General features: G+C 34.6%; 1 protein-coding gene across 2 annotated transcripts in view; it reads left to right on the forward strand.

The window, feature by feature from the left end:
* Positions 1-24,546, forward strand: part of STT3B (STT3 oligosaccharyltransferase complex catalytic subunit B) — a 100,055-nt gene that overhangs the window by 55,505 nt on the left and 20,004 nt on the right. For both annotated transcript variants that reach the window (XM_078072732.1, XM_036075056.2), the window contains exons 4-6: positions 7,771-7,836; positions 9,549-9,648; positions 24,271-24,369. In XM_078072732.1, coding sequence (XP_077928858.1) covers positions 7,771-7,836; positions 9,549-9,648; positions 24,271-24,369 — 265 coding nt within the window. The remainder of the gene's footprint in view (positions 1-7,770; positions 7,837-9,548; positions 9,649-24,270; positions 24,370-24,546) is intronic.

The raw sequence follows: 24,546 nt of genomic DNA on the forward strand, positions 1-24,546 counted from the left end.
GTAGCCTAACATATGGTCTATCCTAGAAAATGTTCATGTGCACTTGAGAAGAATGTGTATCCTGATCTTATTGGGTCTAGTTGGTCTATTGAGTGAAGTCCTCTGTTTCTTTACTTATGTCTAGTTCTACCAATTGAGAGTGGGGTATTGAAGTCTCCAACTATTATAGAACTATTTCTCTCTTAATTTCTGTCAGTTTTTGCTTCATATATTTTGATGGTCTGTCATTAAGTGTCTAAATGTTGTAATTGTTATACCTGGAGTATTGAATGTTTTATTAATATACATTGTCCTTTTTTGTCTTGCAGCCTTTTTTGATTTAAAGTTTGTTGTGTCTGTCATTAGTATAGTTACCTGTTCTCTTTTAGTTACTGTTTGCATCGAATATCTTTTTACATCCTTTAACTTTGAATATATTTGTGTCTTTGGATCTAAAGTGAGTGCCTGGTGGAGAGCATATGTTTAGACCATGTGTTTTTATCCATTATGCCAGGCTTTATCTTTTGATTGGAGAGCTTGACTAAACCATTTACGTTTATTCCTGATAAGAAAGATCTTATTTGTCATTTTGCTATTTATTTTCTATATGCCTAGTAGCTTTTCTGTCCCTCATTTCCTTTATTACTGTCTTTTGTGTTGAGTTGATTTTTTTTGTAGTGAAATGTTTAAATGCCTTTCTCATTTCCTTTTGGTATATATTATATTGCTGTTTTCTTTGTGGTTACCATGGGGGTTACATTTAGCATTCTAATATTATAAAACTCTTATTTCAATTTATATTAGCTCATCTTTAATAGTATATAAAAAATCTCCTTACAACTCTCTTCCTACCCCTTTTGGTTGTTGATGTCACAAAATTTAAATTTTTATACATTGTGTGTGCAAAAACAAACTAATAATCGTTTTGATTGTATTAGTCTCTTAAAGTATCTAGAAAACTAAATTTGGAGTTACAAATCAAAGTTAAAATAATGCTAGCTTTTATACACTGATAATTTTTGTTTGGACATTTAAGGTCCTTTGTATTTCCATATGAATTTTGCATCGGATTCTCCATTACAACATTGTTTTTTAAGTCGCATAATTTTTTTTATTAATTCAACAGATAATTTTGTAGAACACAGTGTGGAACTGGTGCTATTTTATATGTTGATTATACAGACTTAAATGAAGTTGATGAGCTGGTAGGGGAAATTATGAGTATCCTATTGCTTTTAATAATAGCTTGACAGAATGATAAAGCATACTCACTAAGGACTAAAAGATTATTTTGTAAGTTTTTCCTTTGTTCTGTTTTTTAAAGCAACATATTTAAAATAAACTAGGTTTAAAGTAGAAGCAGCTCCAGTATTTGAAATGAGGAGTTGGTTTGGAGTTCTGGCATAAAAACTCATTTTCTGACTTGTGGCAAGGTGTTTGACACTTTACTATCCTTCACTTTTCTTATAAATGAAATATAAAAAATGTTTTAGCTACAGAGTTGCATTAGATAATTAACGTTTATGTCAAATTTGATCTTTACCAATTGAAAGTAAAAATAATAACAGCTCTGACTACTCTGAAAAGTTTTTTGTAGCCAAATGACATGAAGCTGAAACATTTTACATTAAGTTGTCTGCTAATTCCTTATCTGGTGTGTTTATTTTTAAACTGCTCAACAGTCTTTAAAATTTTTTAAATACTTTGTTTTCAAAGCACCATTTCCAGACATTTTTGTGTATGCTAATTTGTGTTCTATAGTTTCTAACCTTTTTTTGTCAGGATCAAGTGCTTAAGAGTAGAGTCTTTGGAGCCAAACTGCCCTGGTCTGGTTTCCTCTTTCCTGGATTTCAGTTCTTATCACTAGGAGTTATTTAAACCATCCCCATGTCTATTAAATCAACTATAAAATGGAAGTAATAATAGTACCTACCTTATATGGTTTAAATAAGTTAATGTGTAGAACATTATAGGAACACAGAAATTGATGAGTACATGTTTGTTTTTATCTCTGTGTTACCACTCACCAACAACAGAGCTGATGCAAGTAAAATAGTACTGAGAACAGTACATATCATTGCGACCTATAGAAATTTTTTTTTAAGGTTTTCTCCCCTGCCTTTGTAATCAGTCCTCTCCTTAACCCATATTTCTTGCAACCGCAGATCTAATTTCTGTCTTCATATTTTTGGGAGTTTGTTTTCCATAATGCCATGTTGTAGAAACATACAGTGAGGGGTGACCCTTTATGTATGGCTTACTTCACTTAACATAAGACTTTTGAGAGTTATCCATGTTGTTGCATGTTTTAGTAGTTTGTTACTTTTTATTGCTGAGTAGTATGGGGGTACTATATGGATATACTATTGCTTATTTTGTTTCCCAGTTTTTGGCATTTATGAATAAACTAGCTATAAATATTTGCATACAGTTCTGCATATGGGCATATATTAGTATTCCTTTTGGACAGATGCCTAGGTGTGTGGGGTTGCTGGTTTGTAATATAAGTACATGTTTAATTTTATAAATAGCTGCCAAATAGTTTTCCAGAATGGCTGTGTTATTTTTCATTCCCTCCACCAAAGTATGAGGCATTGCATTTCCTCTGCTTTTACCAGCATGTGGTATGTTCAGATTTTTAAATTTCAGCCATTCTAGTAGGTGTGTAGTGGTATCTCATGGTTTTAATTTGCTTTTCTCCAGTGAGTAACAATTGAGCATGTTTTCATGCTTATTTTCCATTCTGATTCTTCTTTGGTGAAATGTCTGTTCATACCTTTTGCCTACGTTTTGGTTGGGTTGTTTTCTTATTATTGAGCTGTAAGAGTTCTTTATATATTTTGGAAACAAGTTCTCTATCAGATGTATGTTTTGTAAACATTTGCTCCCGGTTTGTAGCTTGTCCTTTTATTTTTTTAACAATATCTTTCTAAGAGCAGAAATTAAATTTTTTTTTCTTGCCTCATTATATACTGGTTGGAACCTCTAACACAGTGTTCAATAGAAGCATTGAGAATTTTTTTATCCTTTCCTTCCTGATTTTAAAGGGAAAGCATTCAAGCTTTCACCATTAAGTATGATGTTAGTTGTTTTTTCTAGATGTCCTTTATCATAACTTAAGGAAGCTTTCTTATTTTTAGTTTGAGAATTTTTATCACGAATGGGTGTTAGATTTTGTCAATAGCTTTTTTGTATCTATTGATATGATCATATGGTTTTGTCCTTAATTACATTAATTCAAGGTTTCTCTAGTTTAATACTATTGACATTTGGGGACAGGCAGTTATTTCTTGTGTTGTAGAGTGTTTAGTGCATCCCTTACCTCCACACACTAGATGCCAGGAGTACTTTCTCCCTATTCCTCACTTGGGAACCACCGCATTTTTTTTTTTCAGATGTTAAAACAACCTTGAATTCATGGAATCAATTCCATGTTCATGACACATAATCCTTTTTTTTTACATTGTTGGTTTTGTATTTATATTTTGTTAAGAATTTTTTCATCTGTATCCATGAGGGATATTAACATGTAGTTTTCTTTTCTTGTGATATCTTTGTCTGGCTTTGTTTTTTGTTTTTTTTGTTGTTTGTTTTTTAAGATTTTATTTATTTGAGAGAGCGTGCACGCGCACATGAGAGCACAAGCGGGGGAGGGGCAGGAGGAGAGGGAGAAGCAGACTCCCTGCTGAGCAGGGACCCTGATGTGGGGTTCAATCCCAGGGGCTTGATCCCAGGACCCCAGGATCATGACCAGAGCCCAAGGCAGATGCTTAACTGACCTAGCTACCCAGGCGCCCCTGTCTGGCTTTGATATCAGAGTTACTACTGGGCTCTTAAAATAATTAGGGAAGTGTTTCCTTCTCCTCTGTTTTCTGAAAGAATCTTTATAAGATTGGTATTATGTCTTCCTTAACTGTTGATACTTTTCACCAGTGAAGCCATCTGAACCTGGGAAGATTTTTAATTACTAATTCAATTTTTATTGACATAGTTCTGTTCTGATTTTGTTTCTTTATGAATAATTTGGTAAAGTATTTCTTTTTTGAAATTTTTCTTTTCATGTATATGATATTTGTTGGCACAAATTATTCATCATACTCCTTTATAATTCTTTGAATTTCTGTACAGTCTATAGTGATGTTACCTCTCATTCCTAGTATTGGTCATTTGTATCTTCTTTCTTGGTCAGTCTAGTTAAAGTTTATTCACCTTTTGGTTTCATTTATTTTTCTCTGTATTTGGTTTCTATTTCATTGAATTCTTGACTTTTATTATTCTATTTTGTATTTGGTTTGCTCCTTTATAGCTTCTTGAGGTTGAAGCCTAAGTTATTTATAATAGCTATTTCTGTTTTTCTAATGTGAAATTTTTTTTTTTTATTTTTTAATTTTTAAAGATTTTATTTATTTGACAGAGGGACACACAGCGAGAGAGGGAACACAAGCAGGGGGAGTGGGAGAGGGAGAAGCAGGCTTCCTGCTGAGCAGGGAGCCCGATGCGGGGCTCGATCCCAGGACCTTGGGACCATGACCTGAGCCAAAGGCAGTAGCTTAACGACTGAGCCACCCAGGCACCCCCTAATATGAAATTTAAATTATACTTTCATCATTGCTTTAGCTACATTCTGTATATTTCAGTATGTTGTGTTCTCATTGTCATGTAGTTAAAATATTTTTCTAATTCTTGATTTCTTCTTTGACCCATGGGTTCTTTAGAAGCGTGTTGTTTAGTTTCCTAATATTTGGAATTTCCCAGCCTTTTTTTTCTCTTGATTTCTAGTTCCATTGTTGAAGATTTCTGATTCAGGAGTTTTAATATTAACATGTCAAAGACTGAGTTAAAAAAACCCCTATCCAAACCTACCATCTCTTGGTCTTCCTCCTCCCTGCTGATGGGTAATACCTCAAGGTAGGAAACTAGGAGTTCTCAACTTCTTTTTCTCTACTACTAATTCTAGTAGTTCACCAAAAAAATGTTGATTTGGCCCTTAAACATAGCCTCTCCTTTATGTCTATATTCCTACCACTGTAAATTTGGACCTCAACACTCACTTAGTCATATACCATCCTCCTGACTTGTATTTCTGTTACCAACAGGATCTATAAGGACCTTATGCCACTCAGTGTCTACACTCACCCATGTGGTTTCTGTCATATTGTGCTTTGACTGTAGTTCTTGCTTTTGTGTCTTACCTCTCCATTTGGGGCATGACTGAGTTATAATTTGTGTGTCCAACATAGCCTTGCAGAGTTTTGTGTGTATTGGTAAATACAGCAGAATATGTCTGATTCCTTTTCTCATTCTCTTTCAGCCTATACAGTTGGTTTTGGGGTTTGAGGAAATTTCAGGGTAAGGACTATATTTAGTGGTTATAAGTATATTTTGGTTTTTTGGTAATAGATTGTAGCAGGACTGGGCCCAATCAGTCACAGTAGATTACATAAGGGGAGTTTTAGAAAAAGAAGTATTAACTATGATAGAAGAGTAATACAGAAGGAAGCCCTATATGATATGCTAAGGCTGAGGGAAAGTACTCAAGGAAGGACAAACTTAGGATTCAGATTTCATTAGGGTGTGGTTCAGCCCACCAACCCCAGAGAAGTTTGATGGTTAGGCCAGCCTAGAGCTTCTTTGGAGCTGCCCGACGGGCGATTGACCACCCTCTGGAGTGTAGGCATTCAGGAGTGGGGAGTTGGTAACCTGTAGCATAGTGTGCAGTGGGAGTCTGGGTACCAGCATGGGCAGGAAGCTTTTAGACTCTGTATGGGGCTTTTTGTTACCATGTCAAGAGGACTGCAGAAAAGTTATTACTAGACCAAGGCTGCAGAGTCACATAAGGACTGTGTTCTGCCCCATGGCTGGGATCAGCACCACCAGATGTTCTCACACCTATACCACCAACGCCAGCCTACAGCTAAAATGATTGGAGAGCCTCTACTGCAGTGTTCTTTCAGCACCCTCTACCGAGAAAACTTAACATCATACTTACTTTAAAGGAGAACTACTTAGAAAGTATTCTGTTGTTTATCATAGAACATATATTGAAGGGTGCATTTGGAGCTAAGAGGCAATAAAATGATAACTGACACACAAATATAAAGCACTGAATGGTCATTTGCAAGCTTTCTCTGTCAACATTTATCTTCTCTACCTCCAGTTCACTGGATAGCCTTTTTTTCTCCGTCACTAGGTAGAATCATTTTTTTCTTCTTTATTCTATTGATCTACCTGCTATAGCCTTCGTGCCCCTGTTCTTGGGATTCCATTTTGTTTCTGGAGCATCTCGTCCTCTGAGAACACTATTTCTTCTAATCTATCCATTTAGAATTAGGCCTTTCTGGAGCACCTGGGTGGCTCAGGTCAAGCCCTGCGTCCTCAGGCTCCTTGCTCTGCAGAGAGCCTGCCTCTCCCTCTCCCTCTGCCCCGCTCCCCTTCCCCCCTCATGTTCTTTATTTCTCTCTCAAATAAATAAATAAAATCTTAAAAAAAAAATAATTAGGCCTTTCTGAACATTCTTTCCCATTTCCCTGGTAGCTGCTTTCCTTTCTAAAAATCATCTTTGGTCTCTCTAATTTATCTTTTGGTCTCTGTGATTTTGGCATTAGCACTTGGTTTCAACTCACTTCTCCACTCTGTAGAGATTGGATATTATAGGAATAATTTCTAATGAGCCCTGGTAATTTTTTTCACTTTTAAAATGTCAGTATTTTAATATACTGAGACATTTTAACATAGATCAAGCTGGTTTCAGTGGGGGAAGGGGGGATGTGTTTTGTCACACACATATACTATGATGTTGAATTCAAAGCAGTCTTTCATTAATTAGAAGTCAGCCTGATAATATCTTTAAGTGCTGTAAACTAGGAATGTTTTCTCTTTCCTTCCTCTCCCCCTCTTTTCATTCCTGTGTGTGTGTGTGTGTGTGTGTGTGTGTGTGTTTGCTTTACAGTTCCCCCAAAGATTACATGTCACCTATAGTTTGTTTTAATGTACTAGTAGAAACTCATTTTAAAAGTAAATTCCTTGAGATCAGGTATATATATAGTTCTTAAATAAAGATGACATTTTGCTCTTGGCATAAATAAGTATTTAGAACTTGTGTTTTTGAAATTTAAAATTCAGTTTTCTGAACCAAACCATTATTTTCAGAGGAACATAGAAACTTATCTGGGTATTATTTCTTTGGTTAGTTTTTTTTTTTAGACGGTAGAGATTTGTCATTTTTTTGAACCTTTCATTGATTGTAGGTTCTCTTTCTGGTTCAGGGTAATTGAGAATTTTACTGACATATCCTAGAAATTATTATAGGACTGTCAGTTTCTTGAGGATATAGATTATTTATTGATCATTGTTATTGGTTATGGTATATGAAAATTCCTAGATGATAGGTTTTCAAAAATGGATGCTCATAATTAGAATTATATAGAAAATCAACCATATGTAAAAATGTAGATTTGCTGAACAAATTTATTTAGTTAAAATCTCAATTTGTTGATATTAATCATTTTAAAATAGAAAATAAAGCAAATAGAAAAATATAGTTTTGCTTCTTCTAAGATGATTTTTACTGAAAACTGCATAACAACAACAGAAAAATCAGGGCTATTCATAAAATGTCTGACTGTTTCCCAGTGTTCTAAATGCATATATTAAGTGGATCTGACTATCTGAATAACCACTGTACTTTTTTTAAGTATATAACTTTGGCTTTTTGTAGTACAAGATTACTAAATATTTAACTTTGTTTGAATAGCAGGAACATTTGTAAACATTTGCTTGTTTGTATTTTAGGTAAAATCTGTAAAAACTGGGTCAGTTTTTTGGACAATGTGCTGCTGCTTATCGTATTTCTATATGGTAAGAATTCATATTTGAAACTATATTTGAAACTATATGAGGTCTAGCAGGTATTCGGAAATTAGACCAATTCCTCTTCTTCATCATTTTCTTCTCATCTGGACTAGTTCTTCACTTCCTTTCTTCTGAAATTTTTAGGATCCTAATTTTAATGTATTCCCATTCATTACTGCCATCCTCTTCTCTACCCCCATCCTTGGGGTGTGTGGGAGGGCTAATACTCAAGCCCTCAGATATAATATTTGCAGGAAGTGAAACAAAAATTTTCCTTTTCAAATGTATAATTTATCTAAATAATGTTCCTATCTTCTAGGAAAACTTACCTACATACTTTTTTCAATAGATAAGATTGGGGCTCAGAATTACCTCTTCATTCTCCTGCCTTTTTTCCCCACAGCACAGCCTATATAGTAGTCTTGTGCTGAAAATTAGTGATAATTTTAGGTAGCTTTTTTTCTGATTTTAAACAAATATCATGGAATTTGTGCATCCAAATTATCCATGCCCCTTTTAAAATGGTTGAAGCCTGAGACACATTCTGTGCAGTTGTACCCAAGTACTAGCAAACTCATTCTCTTCGAAGCTTACATTAAAATTTTGAAGGTAATTTGAAGTCCTTCAGTTAGGACTTGTGCTCAATCAGAGTAACATTGTTTTTGGTGCAAAATAGCATGTGACTGAAGCACTAAACTGATATTCTTATATGCATTGCACACTGAAGGCAGGTAGTTCATTACAAATGGTCCTGAGATATTTTAGACAAGGGTAGCATCGTTACAATATATATGTGAACGTCTAGTCTCCTGTTATGACTGTTGGTAAAATGGTTCTTCTGAGCTTTTAATTATTAGAGTACACCTAAAACTTTGATACTGACAAGAGCTTATTGCCTATTGAATGTACTCAAAAAGGTAATACTATTGGTTGAGAATAAACCTTATCTTTAGAATTTTTATGAATTTAGACCAGAATAGGGATGGCTGGCTGACTCAGTTGGTAGAGCATGCGACTCTTGATCTCAGGGTCGTGAGTTCAAGCCCCACTTTGGGCATATAGCTTACTTAAAAAATAAAGAATCACATAAAAAAATTAGACCAGAACATACTCATTTATTCTGATTAAATAGGCTATTCTAATTTTATGATACATGCTAAACATTAAAATGGAATCTTGATTTGTAATCCATTAGTAGGAAATAATTTATACTCAAGGTAGCACTTTTATTTTGAGTATCTCAAAGCATATCCAGATTATCTGAGTGTTCCTTGTAGTTCACTTGTTGGCTGATGCTAACATTGATTGTTCTTATTCTCAGTCAAGCTTCTTGCAATGTACATATCAAAAATGGGGGAAGTAAAACCCTTTTTTTCTTTTAAAAATTTATGATCTGTATCCCAAGAATCCTTACCTTCATGAAAGACTTATTACTGATTCACAAATTAGTGTTCTTAGAAGTGTTCTTAGTTTAATTTGACCATTTCTCCAGTGAACATAGAAAAGCATGTTGGATTTATGGATTGTGTTATTTTAATAATCAAGAAAAATAAGTAGAAATAGGTTTTTTGTAGGTTATATAAATCAATTTTAAGCATATCTCACAATTGCTAAGAATCCTAGTGTTTATGTCTATTCATTATATATTTAGATTGTCATGACAAATAAAACTTACTAAACATCTTAAATTATTTAACTTTGCATTTCTTAACTCCTAGGTCTCTGCTTGGGGTGGCTATGTGTTTATCATCAACCTTATTCCGCTGCATGTATTTGTGTTATTACTGATGCAGAGATACAGCAAGAGAGTCTACATAGGTAAGTGATCTGACTTTTGAAATTTCAGCTTGTAAGAGATGTTTCATATACATTCTTTTCCTTGAACAGCTATTTCTGTTTGGCCATATTACCCATAAGAAGGTAAAAATAATTTCATGTATTTTTTTGCTCTTTTTGTATTAATAAGGTGGGTCAGGCATTTTTACCTAAGTGCATTGTTACCAACTTTTCCTTGATGAGTTTTTCTTTTGTTTTTGTAGAAATTAGTCTACACATACTAGATTTAATATTTGTCAGCCTAGCCTTTTTTGGGGTGGGGGGAATGGGCATTCTATTGTGAAAATCATTCATATATATGTATTGTTCAGATTCGGCTTAGTCACTATGAGATTGAACATCCTCAAAGTAAACAGTTTTATAAACTTTTGAAAGCCCTCTCTGTATAATATATGGCAATCTTAGTCCATTTGGGCCGCTAAAACAAAATACTACAGGCTAGGTGGCATATAAACAACAGAAATTTCTGGTGGAGCCTGGGTGGCTCAGTCGTTAAGCGTCTGCCTTCGGCTCAAGTCATGATCCCAGGGTCCTGGGATCGAGCCCCGCATTGAGCTACCTGCTCAGCGGGAAGCCTACTTCTCCCTCTCCCACTCCCCCTGCTTGTGTTCCCTCTCTCGCTGTGTCTCTCTCTGTTAAATAAATAAACAAAATCTTCAAAAAAAAAAAACAAAAAAAAAAAAACAGAAATTTCTCACAGTTCTGGAGGTTGCTGGAAAGTCCCAAGATTAAGGTACCAGAACGGTCACATTCTAGTGAGGGCTGCTTTCCTGGTTCATAGGTGGTACCTTTTTGCTTTGTCCTTACCTGATAGAAGGGATGAACTAGTTCTCTGGACCTCTTTTAAAAGGGTACTATTCCCCATAGCCCACAGAACCTTATTACCTCCCAAAGGCTACCTCCTAATACCATCACCTTGGGCATTAGGTTTTAAACTTAAGAATTTGGGGGGTGGGGGGATGACACACTCATTCAGACAATAGCATAGACTGAACTTTTTTTCTGTGAAATCTTTTTCTCTCTAGGTTAAAACATGTCTTTTGAATAAGATGCTTAATGATAGATGTCTCAAATCTTAGAGCTCCTTTTCTATGACAGAACTTTTATGTGTTGAATTAATCAGAAGTTGTGGTCTGAACCCGGTGTCTTAGTAAAATAATACAGTTCCATTATGGTAATGTTGTTGGTAAGCAGTAACACAAAAATATAAAGCTTATTTACTTAAAGAAAAAAAAAACCATAGTAGTTTGGCAGTTCCTCAAAAACTTAATCATAGAGTTCCCATATGACCCAGCAGTTCTATTCCCATGTATATACCCTAGAGAATTGAAAGTAATTATTCACACAAAAACTTGTACACTAATGTTCATGGCAGTATTCATTATTTCTAATAGCCAACAAGTGAAGACAACCCAATGTCCATCAACTGATGAATGGGTAAATGAAGTATGGTATATTCATACAGTGGAATATTTAGCCACAAAAAGGAATGAAGTACTGATACTTCATGAGCCTTGAAAACATTATGCTAAGTAAAATAAGCCAGACGCATAAGGCCATGTATTGTAGGATTCTTTTTGTATGAAATGTTCAGAATAGACAAATCCTTACAGACAGAAAGTGGGGGACACCTGGCGGCTCATTCGGTTAAACGTCTGCCTTCAGCTCAGGTCATGATCCCAGGGTCCTGGGATCAAGTCCCACATCAGGCTCCTTGCTCAGTGGGGAGCCTGCTTCTCCCTCTGCCTGATGCTCCCCCCTCCTTGTGCTCTCTCTCTCTGACAAATAAATAAAAATATTTTTAAAAAGAGAAACAGAAAGTAGGTTTAGTGGTTACCAGGGGCTTGGGGAGTGGGAAGAGTGACTGCTGTTGGGTATGGGGTTTCTTTTGGGATGAGGAAATGTTCTGGAATTAGATAGTGGTAATAGATACACAACTTTGTGACCATAATGAAAAAAAACAACCACTCAACGGTACATTTAAAAGGGTGAATTTTATAGTATATGAATCATATCAATTAAATTCATATATAGTCATTTTTATCATACTTTATTACAGTCACTACTGAAATTATTAATATATATTGAGTGCTTATTTTACACCACAAACTGTCCTGAGTTTTTTACATGTAGTTAACTAATTTTCATAACCACACTGTGTGTAGTACATACTGTTACTATCCTCATTTTTACAGATGGAGAAACAAGGACGTAATTTGTTCAAGATCATGTGGGTGAAGCTTGAACTTATGGCTACATAACCCATGATGTTAAAAATTACTGTAACTGTGTGCCTACCATATAAATAAATACCTTACTGTTGAAATACATCAACCTGTGATATATTTCTACTCTGAACACACTGTAAACAGTCTTTGGGATCCAGAAAGGAGAATGATAGATTCAACTATAAGTTTCAACTTTCTGTTTTAGAAATATATAAGGAAAGGATTTTTTTTTAAGTTAAATGATAATGGGGGGGAACTATGAGGTTGTTTAATTTAAAAACTTTTGGGTCTTGAAAATTTATTTTTTTTCCCCAAAGATTTATGTATTTATTTTAGGGGGTGGCAGAGGGAGAGAGAGAATCTCAGGCTGACTCCCATTCGAGCACAGAGACCAACTCAGGGCTCAATCCAATGACCCCAAGATCACAACCTGCACCAAAATCAAGAGTAATATGCCCAACCACCTAAGCCACACAGGTGCCCCAGGTCTTGAAATTTTAATGGTCAGGGGATTAGAGTGGGCAGCAGATTAAGGGATAGACTTGTTAAATGTCCTTGAATCAGGGAGAGGAAGAAGAGCCAAAGTAGTCAGAAGTAGCCAGATAAATACATTGTTAAAGAGGTCAAATGAAAGGATTTTCTACATAAAAGTTTAAAACATGAGCAGTGTCCAATTCCTTTGAGTATTAGCACCAAGATCTAGTAGGGTGAGAATTAAGAAAAGACCTTGTATTTGATGAATAGGATTTCTCTGGTAACTTTACAAAAGTACTCAATACTGCTTTAGTTGGTTCTTGAAAATATTTCTTCTTTTCAGGGGGAAGAAAAATAAAATAGTTTGGGCATATTATATATATGTATGAAGTTAGATTAGTGAACGCCTCAGGTAATTTCATAGTATTCAAACTCTACACCATCTTCCTTGTTCCTTAATCGCTTATTCCATTCATATAACTAAGAGTATTTTAGGTGATTTTTATGCTCTTTCATAGTTCACTTCTAAATGGATGGAAAGTGATGGTATAGAACAGTCAATTCTCTTTCTTTATCCTAAATGTATCAAGATTTAAGTTCAGTTTGGGGTGCCTGGGTGGCTCAGTCGTTAAGCGTCTGCCTTTGGCTCGGGTCGTGATCCCGGGGTCCTGGGATCAAGCCCTGCATCGGGCTCCCTGCTCCGTGGGAAGCCTGCTTCTTCCTCTCCCACTCTCCCTGCTTGTGTTCCCTCTCTCGCTGTGTCTCTCTCTGTCAAATAAATTAAAAAAAAAAAAAAAGATTTAAGTTCAGTTTAACCTAATGGTCCTGAAAAATATGAAAGCATTATAAAGTATATATACAGGTTGTCCTCTGATTTTACCACATAACATCCTTTGTTTGTAGTTCTCTCTCCTTATGAGTAGAAACATTTAGATAAAGAAATAATGATTGATAAATGACAAACTCATAACCATACGTTTGATTGAGTTCTCAGTATCAAATTAAATGAAGTAAAATGAATCATTTGAAATAATTATGAAAAATGGTTTTCCCTTTCAGTAAATTTTTTGCATGAGTATTTAGAATCTGTTGGTAAGCCAGGGAAAACTCAAGTTTGTTCATATGTGGAAAGGGGGGCACATGGAAGATAATGTGGTTGTATAGGGTAGGTGTGGCACAGGAGTGGGGGGAATTGGGGGTTAAGGGATAAGAAAAGCCCCTACTACTTGAAATTTGGGTGGGGAGGAATTGTATAAAATTAAATTATTTTGTGAAGTTATATTTTGTACTTGGTATATGTCACTATATTGGGATGTGAACTATACAAAATTACGTTACAAATAAGATTCTGATGTTTTAACAAGAAAAAAGAACACTGATATCTTATTTTGCATTTATAGAAAGACTGGTTTACAGGTATCACCTAACACTAATGGGATGTAAGGTTATTTAACCTTTATAAAGTTTATCACACTTTTTATCATGAAGAAATTATTAAAGATATGAAGACATATTTAGGGGTGTTCACTATGATATAACTTATAATTGTGAAAATAGTCTAAATGCCCAGATTTAAATTTTATTTTCTCTATTGGACAGTTAAGTTACACTTAAATTGTAGTGTTGCCATATCATATGAAATATTATGGCATCATTAAAGTTGGTATTTGATGATATAGGAAAATGTTAATAAAAGGCAGGAAGACAATAAGGATTACTACTGATATTTTTTCTTCATACTTTTCTCTGCTTTCCAGATTTTCTACAATGAGCATGTACTGAATTCACAATAAATGAGACTTGCTTTTTCATTTACAGGAATGTGAATTTTATCTCTGATGGTTGTTAAGGGTCTCATTAAATTAGAATAATAATTTAATGAGAAGGAAGAAATTAGTTTCTAGTATTGATAAATGATTTTTAAATGTCACTGAGGAAATTGTTTATTGTCTGTTTTTTTTTTATTTTTTAAAGATTTTATTTATTCGTTTGAGAGAGAGAATGAGATAGAGCATGGGGGGGGGAGGGTCAGAGGGAGAAGCAGACTCCCTGCTGAGCAGGGACCCTGATGTGGGACTCGATCCTGGGACTCCAGGATCATGACCTGAGCCGATGGCAGTCACTTAACCAACTGAGCCACTGAGGCACCCCTATTGTCTGTTTTAGTAAGGTCATTTGAGTAAGGAGAGTAACAGAATCACTTTTTTTTTTTAACAGAATCACTTTTTTATCTAAAATGTATTTTTATGGTAATATTCACTGGTGGAACCATCATATAAAGAGTTAAGTATTATAGACATACCATATATTTTAGTTCTGTACAAATTATTCTAGGATTGTAGAGTTTGTGAGTGAAGAAAGAGAATCCTGCTATTAAGTGAATTAAAACTAGAAAAGCACCTGGCTGGCTCATTGCATGGAGCATGTAACTCTTGATCTCAGGGTCATGAGTTCAAGCTCCACATTAGGCATAGAGCTTACTTAAAAAAATTTTTTTAATTAAAAAGTAAAACCAAAAAATAAAAGTAAAACCATAAATTTTAGGCATCATATTTATACTTGGCATATATAAGCAAAATATATCTAATGCTAACCAACAGAAAAACTTAAAAGAAAAATTGCATGTAAAAATTCTAGGATACAAAAGCTGGAAGCACTAAAATTTAGTTTGTCTAATTTTACCTTTTTTTGGAGGAAATTTAAGCAAATCGGTTCACTAGAGAATTAGATATTTAATAGATACTATGTTTTGTGCCAGCCATTAGGATGCACAGATGATCAAAAGATGGTCTTTTTCTAGGGAGCTTATATTATACAACATAATTTCATTATTACAATGTAATTATAGCATATTAACAAAATGGAAATGGGAAGGAGTCTGTGAAAATCAGTTTTGACTTTTGAGTTTCAGGAAAGTCTTGTTAGGCTTTCCAACTGACTATGTCCTGAAAGTTTTAGAGATAAATCTTGATCTTGAGAGAAGAAAATAGTATAGAAACAGACTTACAGAGGGTTTGTGATGATGTAACCATAAATGAGAGGTGCCATAATGGGGTAAGAATATGAACTGCAGAGCCAAATTAACAGGATTCAATTCCTGGTCTAGTCACTTACTAGTGGTGCAACTTTGGGCAGATTTTCTTTATGCCTTAATGTCCTCATGAATCAAATGGAGATAATTCCCACCTTGCAGAATTTTAAGGTTAAATGAAAAGTGCTATTTAAGTGTTTGCCTCTTGCTGTTGATGTTAAAATTATGAAGGAATAATTAGACAAGAGGAAAGAATTCCAGAGGCTGAGAGGTGATTATAAAGACTGAGGATATCTAAAGATTGTTCCTTTTTTTTTTTTTTAATGAAAATAAACTTTCACTACAACTATTTTTGATTATGAGAAAAATAGCAGAGAAATAACACTGGTCTGTTACATAAAGTACCAAATAGCAACTAAAACACAACTTAATAATAGAGTGGTGTGCTTATTTTTATTTATAAATTTAAAATATAATGTATATAATTGAGAAAGTCAAATATTACTACAAGGCTTATAAGCAAAATCGGCAGGTCTTTTTTTCCATTTCCTTGATTGGCTCGCTCCCTAAATTCTTATGTGAGACAGCCACTTTCAGTTCTTCAGTAGTTTCTTTTGCTTTTTACCACTAATAAGCTTCTAAAGGGTTCCTGTCATCAGTTCCAACGTGTGGGGGTGGTTTTCCCACACCATCAAACAGTTCTCTGACACCAGCAGAGTGTCCTACCACTCAACTCAATTCTGATACCATCTATCCTTAGGTAGCATCAGATGCCACAGGTTAAGGGTTCAGTCCCACAAGACTGGCCTCTGCTTTATATGCCAGTCACAAGTCCAGGTTTGTTACCTGTGCTTCTGACCATATGGCTGTGAGTCAGAGGTTCCCATGATCCCCTCCTTGGTTTGACTAATTTGCTGGAGTAATTATAAGATTACAGGTATATTATAAAAGGATGTAATTCAGGAACAGCCAGATGGAAGAGATGCATTGGGCCAGGTATGGGGAAGGAGCATGGAACTTCCATGCTCTCGCTTCCATGCTCTTGCCAGGCACTCCACTTTCCCCAAATTCCACTTATTCAACCTGAAGCTCTTGGAACCCTGTCCTTTTGAGGTTTTATGGAGGTTCATTACAGTCATGATTGATTAAACCATTGGCCATTGGTGATTGAATTCAATCTTTAACCTCTCACCCATCCCTGGAGGTCAGGGGGGTGGGATTGATATTCCAACCCACTAATCATGTGGTTCCCTTTGGCAGCCAGCCTTTATCCTTATGTGAGATGCAAAAGTCACCTCAGAAACATAATAAAAGACACCTTAATCATTCTCATCACTTAGGAAATTCCAACGGTTTTAGGAGCTCTGTGCCAGGAACAGTGGATGAAGACCAAATATATATTTCTTCTTATAAAACATAGTAGCACAACTTGAAACTCCTGTTTCTTGATTTTTATTTTCCAGTATCTACCCTTTTAAGATTTAGCTACCATCATTAATTTCTACTTAGACACAAATACACTTTCCTATCTCTGCTCCTAAATGCATTCTTGTTAAAAATAAAATCTGATATCTGCTTAAATAGGGAAGACTACCAGTTTTATTTTTTGAAATATATAGAATTATTTGTTTTGGTAATGTCCCTTGAAAAACACTATGACAGGCTTTAATTTTGTTGGCTTAAGATCAGAAACAGCTCCCATTCGTTCACATGAAGTTTAACAGGTAAAGTATTTATGACACTGACTCTTTATTATCTGTACTAGTACTTATCTTTATTAACATATTCCATTCTAAGGCCTTAGGAGTATTGTCAATCAAAGACTATAGGGCAATAGCGTACTGAGGTAGATGCATGGGGTAATTGATGGAATAGAAGAGAAGTGTCATTCCTGGTCTTGCACATAACTTCTATTGTCTTACAGGGTAATTTTCCCAAGAAATTAGAGTTACCTTCATTTTACAGTTAAATAAATGAAAACTCAGAGAAGAAAAAAATTACACCTAGACATAGAATAAAATCAGCTGAGAATTCAAAAAACAACATAAGAATTATGTTTCTTATACAGAAATACAATTTTTTTAATTGCCAGTAACAATTGATGGGCTAGAAATGCTAAATATCAAAGTGGTGCCTTTCCCTTTTGTGCTGATACACAGTTATAGGTAATAGAACATCTTTAAAACCTACTCTAAATAGTAACTTTTATTATAAAATCTTTTTTTTTTTTTTTTAAAGATTTTATTTATTTATTTGAGAGAGAGAGAAAGCACATGAGAGGGGGAGGGTAAGAGGGAGAAGCAGACTCTCTGCTGAGCAGGGAGCCTGATGCGGGACTCGATCCAGGGACTCCAGGATCATGACCTGAGCCGAAAGCAGTCGCTTAACCAACTGAGCCACCCAGGCGCCCCAGTAACTTTTATTATAAAATAACTCCTAAAAGCGATTCCGTATGTAAATAAACTACAATCATTTTGATAGTTTTGATCTGGGATATTGAAAGTAATAAAGTATAAAAGTTTTATATTTGTGGCAGATAAATTTTTACCACAATGAAAGATTACATTTATAGGTTATAACCTATGAATAGATTTTTATAAGGAATGAATATGTCCATATAACACTAAAGCATGATTTTCCCATGCTACCTAGAATGTTCAATTTGTCAGTGAATGTTTTATCTTGAGTTAATTGGTTTGCCTTTCTTCTTTATTGTACCTTCAAGGGAACATGAGCCAAGAGCAGACAGACAAACAGGGACTACCATAATTGCCTAAATTTAGCAATTTGTCCCCCCCCCAATTTTTGTATGAAGTTTTCATTTTAAAGTTCTGTTGCAGTATTAGTTCAATAAAGTGAATTTTCCAGATGACTGTCCTGTAGTAAGCATTGAAACTAATTATTGGAGGAAAGGGATGGGGAAATTTTCCTTAGCCTAGATTATAATACTTAAGGATTCCTTTTACAGCTTTTTCAGTGGGTACTTTAAAGGTTATTTAGGGGGAAATTTTATATCTAGGTGTGCACTTGAAGATGCTGTTGCTTCTGCTATCTGTATTGTTAATATTATTTAGTTTGCAAAGGATTAGTCTTCTACTGTTGTCTTATTTTAAGACCCAGGATATATAGAACAAGAGTCTTACCTATGATTTAGCAGTAATCATTAGCTTAATCAAAAAGGTTTTCTTCAGTGAATAGAAACAACGAATGTTCATGTTCTACAAACTAAACAGAAGCAGTGAATCATTTTATACTCTCATCTAGAAGAATAGATCTGAGATTTCCTTTAAGGATCTGTTCTTACTGAGAATCTTGTTTCATAGTCCAGAAGACTTGCTTTTGTGTAGTATAAATTAACAGATTCTTGGTGGTATTATTTAAATGAATTTAGAAACCTAGTTAGCAATAGTAGTTGACATTAAGAGATACATTAAGAAGAACCTAAACAAATTTAGTTTTTTAGTGATAACGTGATTTGTGACTCTGCATGGTTTAAATTCTTCGTTTTGTTTGTTTTACTTAGTTTATGAGTGAATTAAGGTTGCTGATATTTGTCTGTTACTGCTTCTTTGCATATTAAGTTTAGTAACTAATCTTAGCTCTAAAGGAGTTAATTATTTAAGGGTCCTGGCATCGAGCCCTGAGTCGGGCTCCCTGCTCAGTGGGGAGCCTGCTTCTCCCTCTTCCTCTCCCTCTCCCTCTGTCTCCCAGCTCGTGCTCTCGCTCACTCTCACTATCTCAAATAAATAAATAAAATCTTAAAAAAAAAAAAAAACCCCACAAAGTTCATTCTCTACATAGTGATGGGCAGTGTTTTTGGAAAAGAAAAATTATTTTCTTTATATATGTTTGTTAATCATTAAGAAGAAGAATTCATATTTTTATGTGGGTTTTTTTTTTTGTTTTAAGCTTTAATTCATACGAGTTTCTTACCATTCTTCATCCTGCTTATTTACCTAGGATTCGCAGTAACCAAGTAGTAGAGTATCTTTATGAAAAGGCTTCAGCAGTCTTACAGTCCTTTAATCATATTTGTTAATAATAAAGCAAAATTGGTTGGATTTTCAAATATTTCCCCACGGTGTTTCTTTTGGTTAATACTGTTTTGGTTGAGAGAGAAGAAGAATGGCAAAGGAATATTTTGTTAGCCCTTTCCATTAAATATCAACCAGGAGATGAAGGAACTCAGAAATGCTACGGTGATTTAATGGTGGATCCTAGTTTTGTTTTGTTTTGTTTTGTTTTTATTATGTTAATCACCATACTAATCATCATTAGTTTTTGATGTAGTGTTCCGTGATTCACTGTTTGCGTATAACACCCAGTTCTCCATTCAGTACGCGCCCTCTTTAATACCCATCACCAGGCTAACCCATCCCCCCATCCCCCTCCCCTCTAGAACCCTCAGTTTGTTTCTCAGAGTCCATAGTCTCTCATGGTTCATCTCCCCCTCCGATTTCCTCCCCTTCATTTTTCCCTTCCTGCTATCTTCTTTTTTTTTTTAAACATATAATGTATTATTTGTTTCAGACGTACAGGTCTGTGATTCAACAGTCTTAACAATTCACAGCGCTCACCATAGCACATACCCTCCCCGATGTCTGTCACCCAGCCACCCCATCCCTCCCACCCCCCACCATTCGAGCAATGGTGGATCCTAGTTAATGGAAATTTATTATTCACAAAACCTTTTCCAACTTTAAGTAAAAGGAAGTACAACAGTATCTTATAAGTATAGAGTACCATCAACATAAGTCTTTGCTTTGTCAGGGAGAAGGTACTTAAAGGTTATTTTGGGGAACAACAGGAGCTTCTTGACAACTTAAAATTTTAATGGAGCTTGAATCAGAAGTTTCAGTATCTTTTATTTTATAGAACAACTCATTTGTGTGCCTTAAGTCAAGGACGGCAGTTTTCTGTTTCATTTTGGCCCTACCCCATACATACCCTTGGATAAAAAATAAATAAGGTATTTTAACAGTGAAAGATGTTTAGGCTCTGTTTAGAAATTAGTATTTGACCCAAGTCAAAGAGATTTTCTTTGGCTGGAAATAAACAGAATAGTATACCTTGTAAATATCTAATGGCAATTTTTTCTGGAATTCTTTGAGTACATTGAGAATATCATGTGCAGTAGTGAATGCCAGTAACTGTGCTTCCACAGGATGGCAGTGTGGTAACATTTTCATGATGTAATAAATGATTTACAACATTTTTGGCATTGTGCATTTTCTTAGAGTTCACTACTTTGATGGAAATCTTTGTTCTTCTGGTTTAAAGGGTAAAAGAAGTAGGTTAACATGGATGGATAAAAAGTCGTGCTAGATATGGATAGTAAGTAATTTGGTCAAGTTTCCTTAGAGAGTTCATAGGAAGAATTAGTGGGGAATGATTGCTCTCTGTGGGTTTGTGTTGTTGAGGTCTTCTGAGAACATTAGAGAATGGCAGAGATGGTTTCCACTGCCTCTTCAGTGCTGATGTCAAGAAGAGATCTCTCCCTCCTTGAGTTTTTGTAGAGTCAGGCTTTTTCACCGATGTGACATGTACTTGCTTCATTGTATTGTAGTTTTGTACATCTCTGATTTTCCCAATTAGATGTCTAACTCTTAGAGGATGGAATTGATCTTAATAGCTTTTTTGTATTCTTAGAATGCCTTGACCATAATGACATAATATTTGAATGAATTAATTAGGTAATTTTTAAACACACTGTTAGATGCTATTGTACAAAGCCTGGAGGAAAACGTTTTCACTTTATAGTGAAGATTTTGTTTATTTTTAAGAATTGAGAGTCACTTCACTATTTCTTTCCACCCAAGTATATCTAATTCTTATTTTCTGTGTTTTAAAACATAGCTTTGTAAATGGAATTTAAATTGAGGTACAGAAATGCATATTTAATTTTACAGAGTCAAGGAGAAGGACAATATTAAGCAAGATGAGTTTGTGATATTTTTTATTACCTGGCAAGCAATCCTGACTTTTTTTAACAGAAATATTTGTCTGTGTAGTAAAAAGTGCTGTGAGGAGGAACATACATCCCCCTGTGTAAACATCACAGGATCAGTGATCCAAAAAATAGAAAATTAGGGAAAACATGAATCCAGTTCTCTTAGAAGAAAATGGTGACTTTGGATTATTACATATATCATTTACCAGCTTTGTATCATTGGTGCATATCTAATATGGATAAGGGCATTCAAAGGTAAAATATTGTTGAACTTACCCCTTTTTATTAATTCATTTTTTTTATATTAACCTATGTTTACAAAGTAATACAAATTAAAGTCCCACCTGGTCTTTTATGTTTTCTGAGATTGAGGTTCTTTTTCTTGAACAACTCTCCATCACTCTTATTAAATAACTTGAATTCTAGTGCATCTGTTTCTGTATGAAGAGTTTTTTCTTTACCAATGCCAGTGTCTCTGTGGGGTTGCATAAAACCACCGAATTGAGAATATTATGAGGTTTATTCTTCTTTTTGAATAAGTCTGGAAATGAACTTGAGCAGATCCCTGAGAGGAAACTTCGATAGTTCCCAAGCAAGTGGTTGCTTAAGTTTTTACATTGCCAAGCATATAATAGTCCAGTCTGAAAAGAGAGAATGTGAATATGTTTATGTGTGCTCACCATACATTTTAGTGATTATTTCTCGAAAATGTGACTTAAAGAAGTAAATGGGCTAGAGACTTTCTACTTTTTTTTTTCTAAAACACAAAACATATTGCCTTTGCAATTAGAACAAACTAGTAACTCATAGAGACAAATGAAGATTTGTGTTTACCTTGCACTAGGATGGGGGGAATGGGGAGCAGCTGCTTAATGAGTGTGGGGTTTTCTTTTGGGGTGATGAAAACATTTTGGGACTCTAGAGAGCGGTGGTATTTGCATAACATTGTGAATGTACTAAATACTTCTAAAATGTTCACTTTTAAATGATTATACATAAATATCTCAAGTTTTTTTAAAAAGGCTTTATTTTTTATTCATCATGTGCCATTTATCATATTTAATACAAATTTTGTGACAGTATTATAACATTCAGTGTTCATTAGTGTTTATAAGAAAGAGAAATCTAGCCTAAGAGGTGATGATGCTGTTTGGACATAAGTAGACTTAACTCTAAATAAAATACATAAATGACATAAGGTTTTCCCAGACCTGGCCTTTTTAGTGTGCCTTTGTGTGTTCAGTATTTGTCTAGGGCTTGATTTCTCGGCAGTAGGTGTCTAGTAAGGCCTGTTGGTCATAGAATCTTAGGTTATTATTGTAAGGGTGGGGGTCGATCTACAAATCTTTTTGTCCAAACCCTCATTCTGTAGTGAGAAAACTGAAATTTTTTAAGTAGGTGTTCAAGATCAAGATCACTTGTTTCCGTTTTTTTCTGTTTCTGCCTCAGTGACTCTTTGCCAGTGCGTTTACACAACACTGATAGAAACATGCTGGTACTAGAAATCCCATTAACCAAATTGATTGACAGTTTAAGTCACATAATAAAAGACTTAACTTTTATGCATTTGTGTTCAAGTACTTCACTGAGGATAATTCCATTCCATAATTAATATTCCTGGAATGTGCATTATTAGGTGGACTACTTTTGTAGTCTCCTCTAGACAACCAGTTCTCCATTATCTTGAGCATATTGGAAACTGTTCACATACACTGGTCCTCCCTATTAAATTTACTTGAGCTTCTTAGCCCTTTTCCTAACACTGTAGTCATCTCTTACCATACAGCTTGGGAGACAACTTAACATTTGAACCATTAGCCCATGGTTTACCTTCCATAGATGGGTTTCTTTTGAAAGCAAATAAACATTCTTTCTCAGCTGAGTTGGGGGAAAGAGAAGTGTATGCTGAATGCTGTGCTACATACAGTGTAGAATATGGATAGATAAACTATAACAGTTCTCTTCCTAAATACACCGCAGTCTTTTTCCTAATAGAGTAGTTTATTTGCCAACAACTATGGACTGTGTTTCATAAAATAATGTGAATAAGCTTTTATTATAAATGGAATAAGTTTCATATTAACTTATTTGAGATGGGTTTTATCTTCATTTCTAAATAACTGCCAATTATAATGATTCCTAATTCTAACTTTCTCTGTAATGAACTTAATCAAAATAGTGATCTGTGAACACCTAAATGCAAAACAAGTTATTACACAAATTCTAATCCCTCCCCCATGTCCCTACATTTATGTTTATATAAGCCAAGAATATTATAGTTCACTCAATGCCAAGAGCAAATAGTTTTCCTTTATTAGACCCTAGTAAATTCAGAAACTAGTCTGTTTTATGGCTTGACTTTTGTATACTTAGTCTTTTTCTTCTTTTATGACAGAAAACTTGGTGGACAGACATGGTGGGGGTTGTTTCTTACTGAGAGGTACTGTGCAAAGTGTCAGACTATAAAAAGGATGTGGAATACTTGAGAGTTTTTGAGACGATAGCAGCTATTTATATATGATGAGGATCGGTATTCTTTAGGTCATGCTTCAGAGTAATGCCAGTAGGAATAGTTTTTAATTATTTATATATTACATAGCTTCTGGGGCATGTCAATTATTATTGATAGATTGAACTTGATTCCATTTTAGGAAAAGGAAAGCAGCACCAGTCTTCTAAACTGTTCTAAGTGATATTTTACAAAATAAAGTACTTTAAAGATTGGTAGAAAGAATTTTCATGATTTATAATATGCGATTAACCAGCAAATATATATCAAATAGAGCAGTCATTTCAAGATTCTATTCTTAAAATAAGGTTAGTTAAAACTTTGCTAAAAATGTGAGCTATTGTATACATTTATGTTTGAAGTACTTAATGGTAGTAGTAAATTATCCTTGTTTCCTATTTTGTCTTTATAGCATATAGCACTTTCTACATTGTGGGTTTAATATTATCCATGCAGATACCCTTTGTGGGATTCCAGCCAATCAGGACAAGTGAACACATGGCAGCTGCTGGTATGAAAAAATATGTATTTTCCTTTTTCTAAAGAATATATGAATGTATTACCAGCCAGTCTTCAAGGGAATTAAGTTTTTTTTTTCATTTTCTTTTTGTTTTTAATTTTCATCATACGGTTCTAAAACATTGCCACTATAAAATATGAAGTCATAGAGTTTTATGGAGACTTTCTG

Source organism: Halichoerus grypus, chromosome 1, assembly GCF_964656455.1.
Source record: "Halichoerus grypus chromosome 1, mHalGry1.hap1.1, whole genome shotgun sequence".
Classification (NCBI taxonomy): domain Eukaryota; kingdom Metazoa; phylum Chordata; class Mammalia; order Carnivora; family Phocidae; genus Halichoerus; species Halichoerus grypus.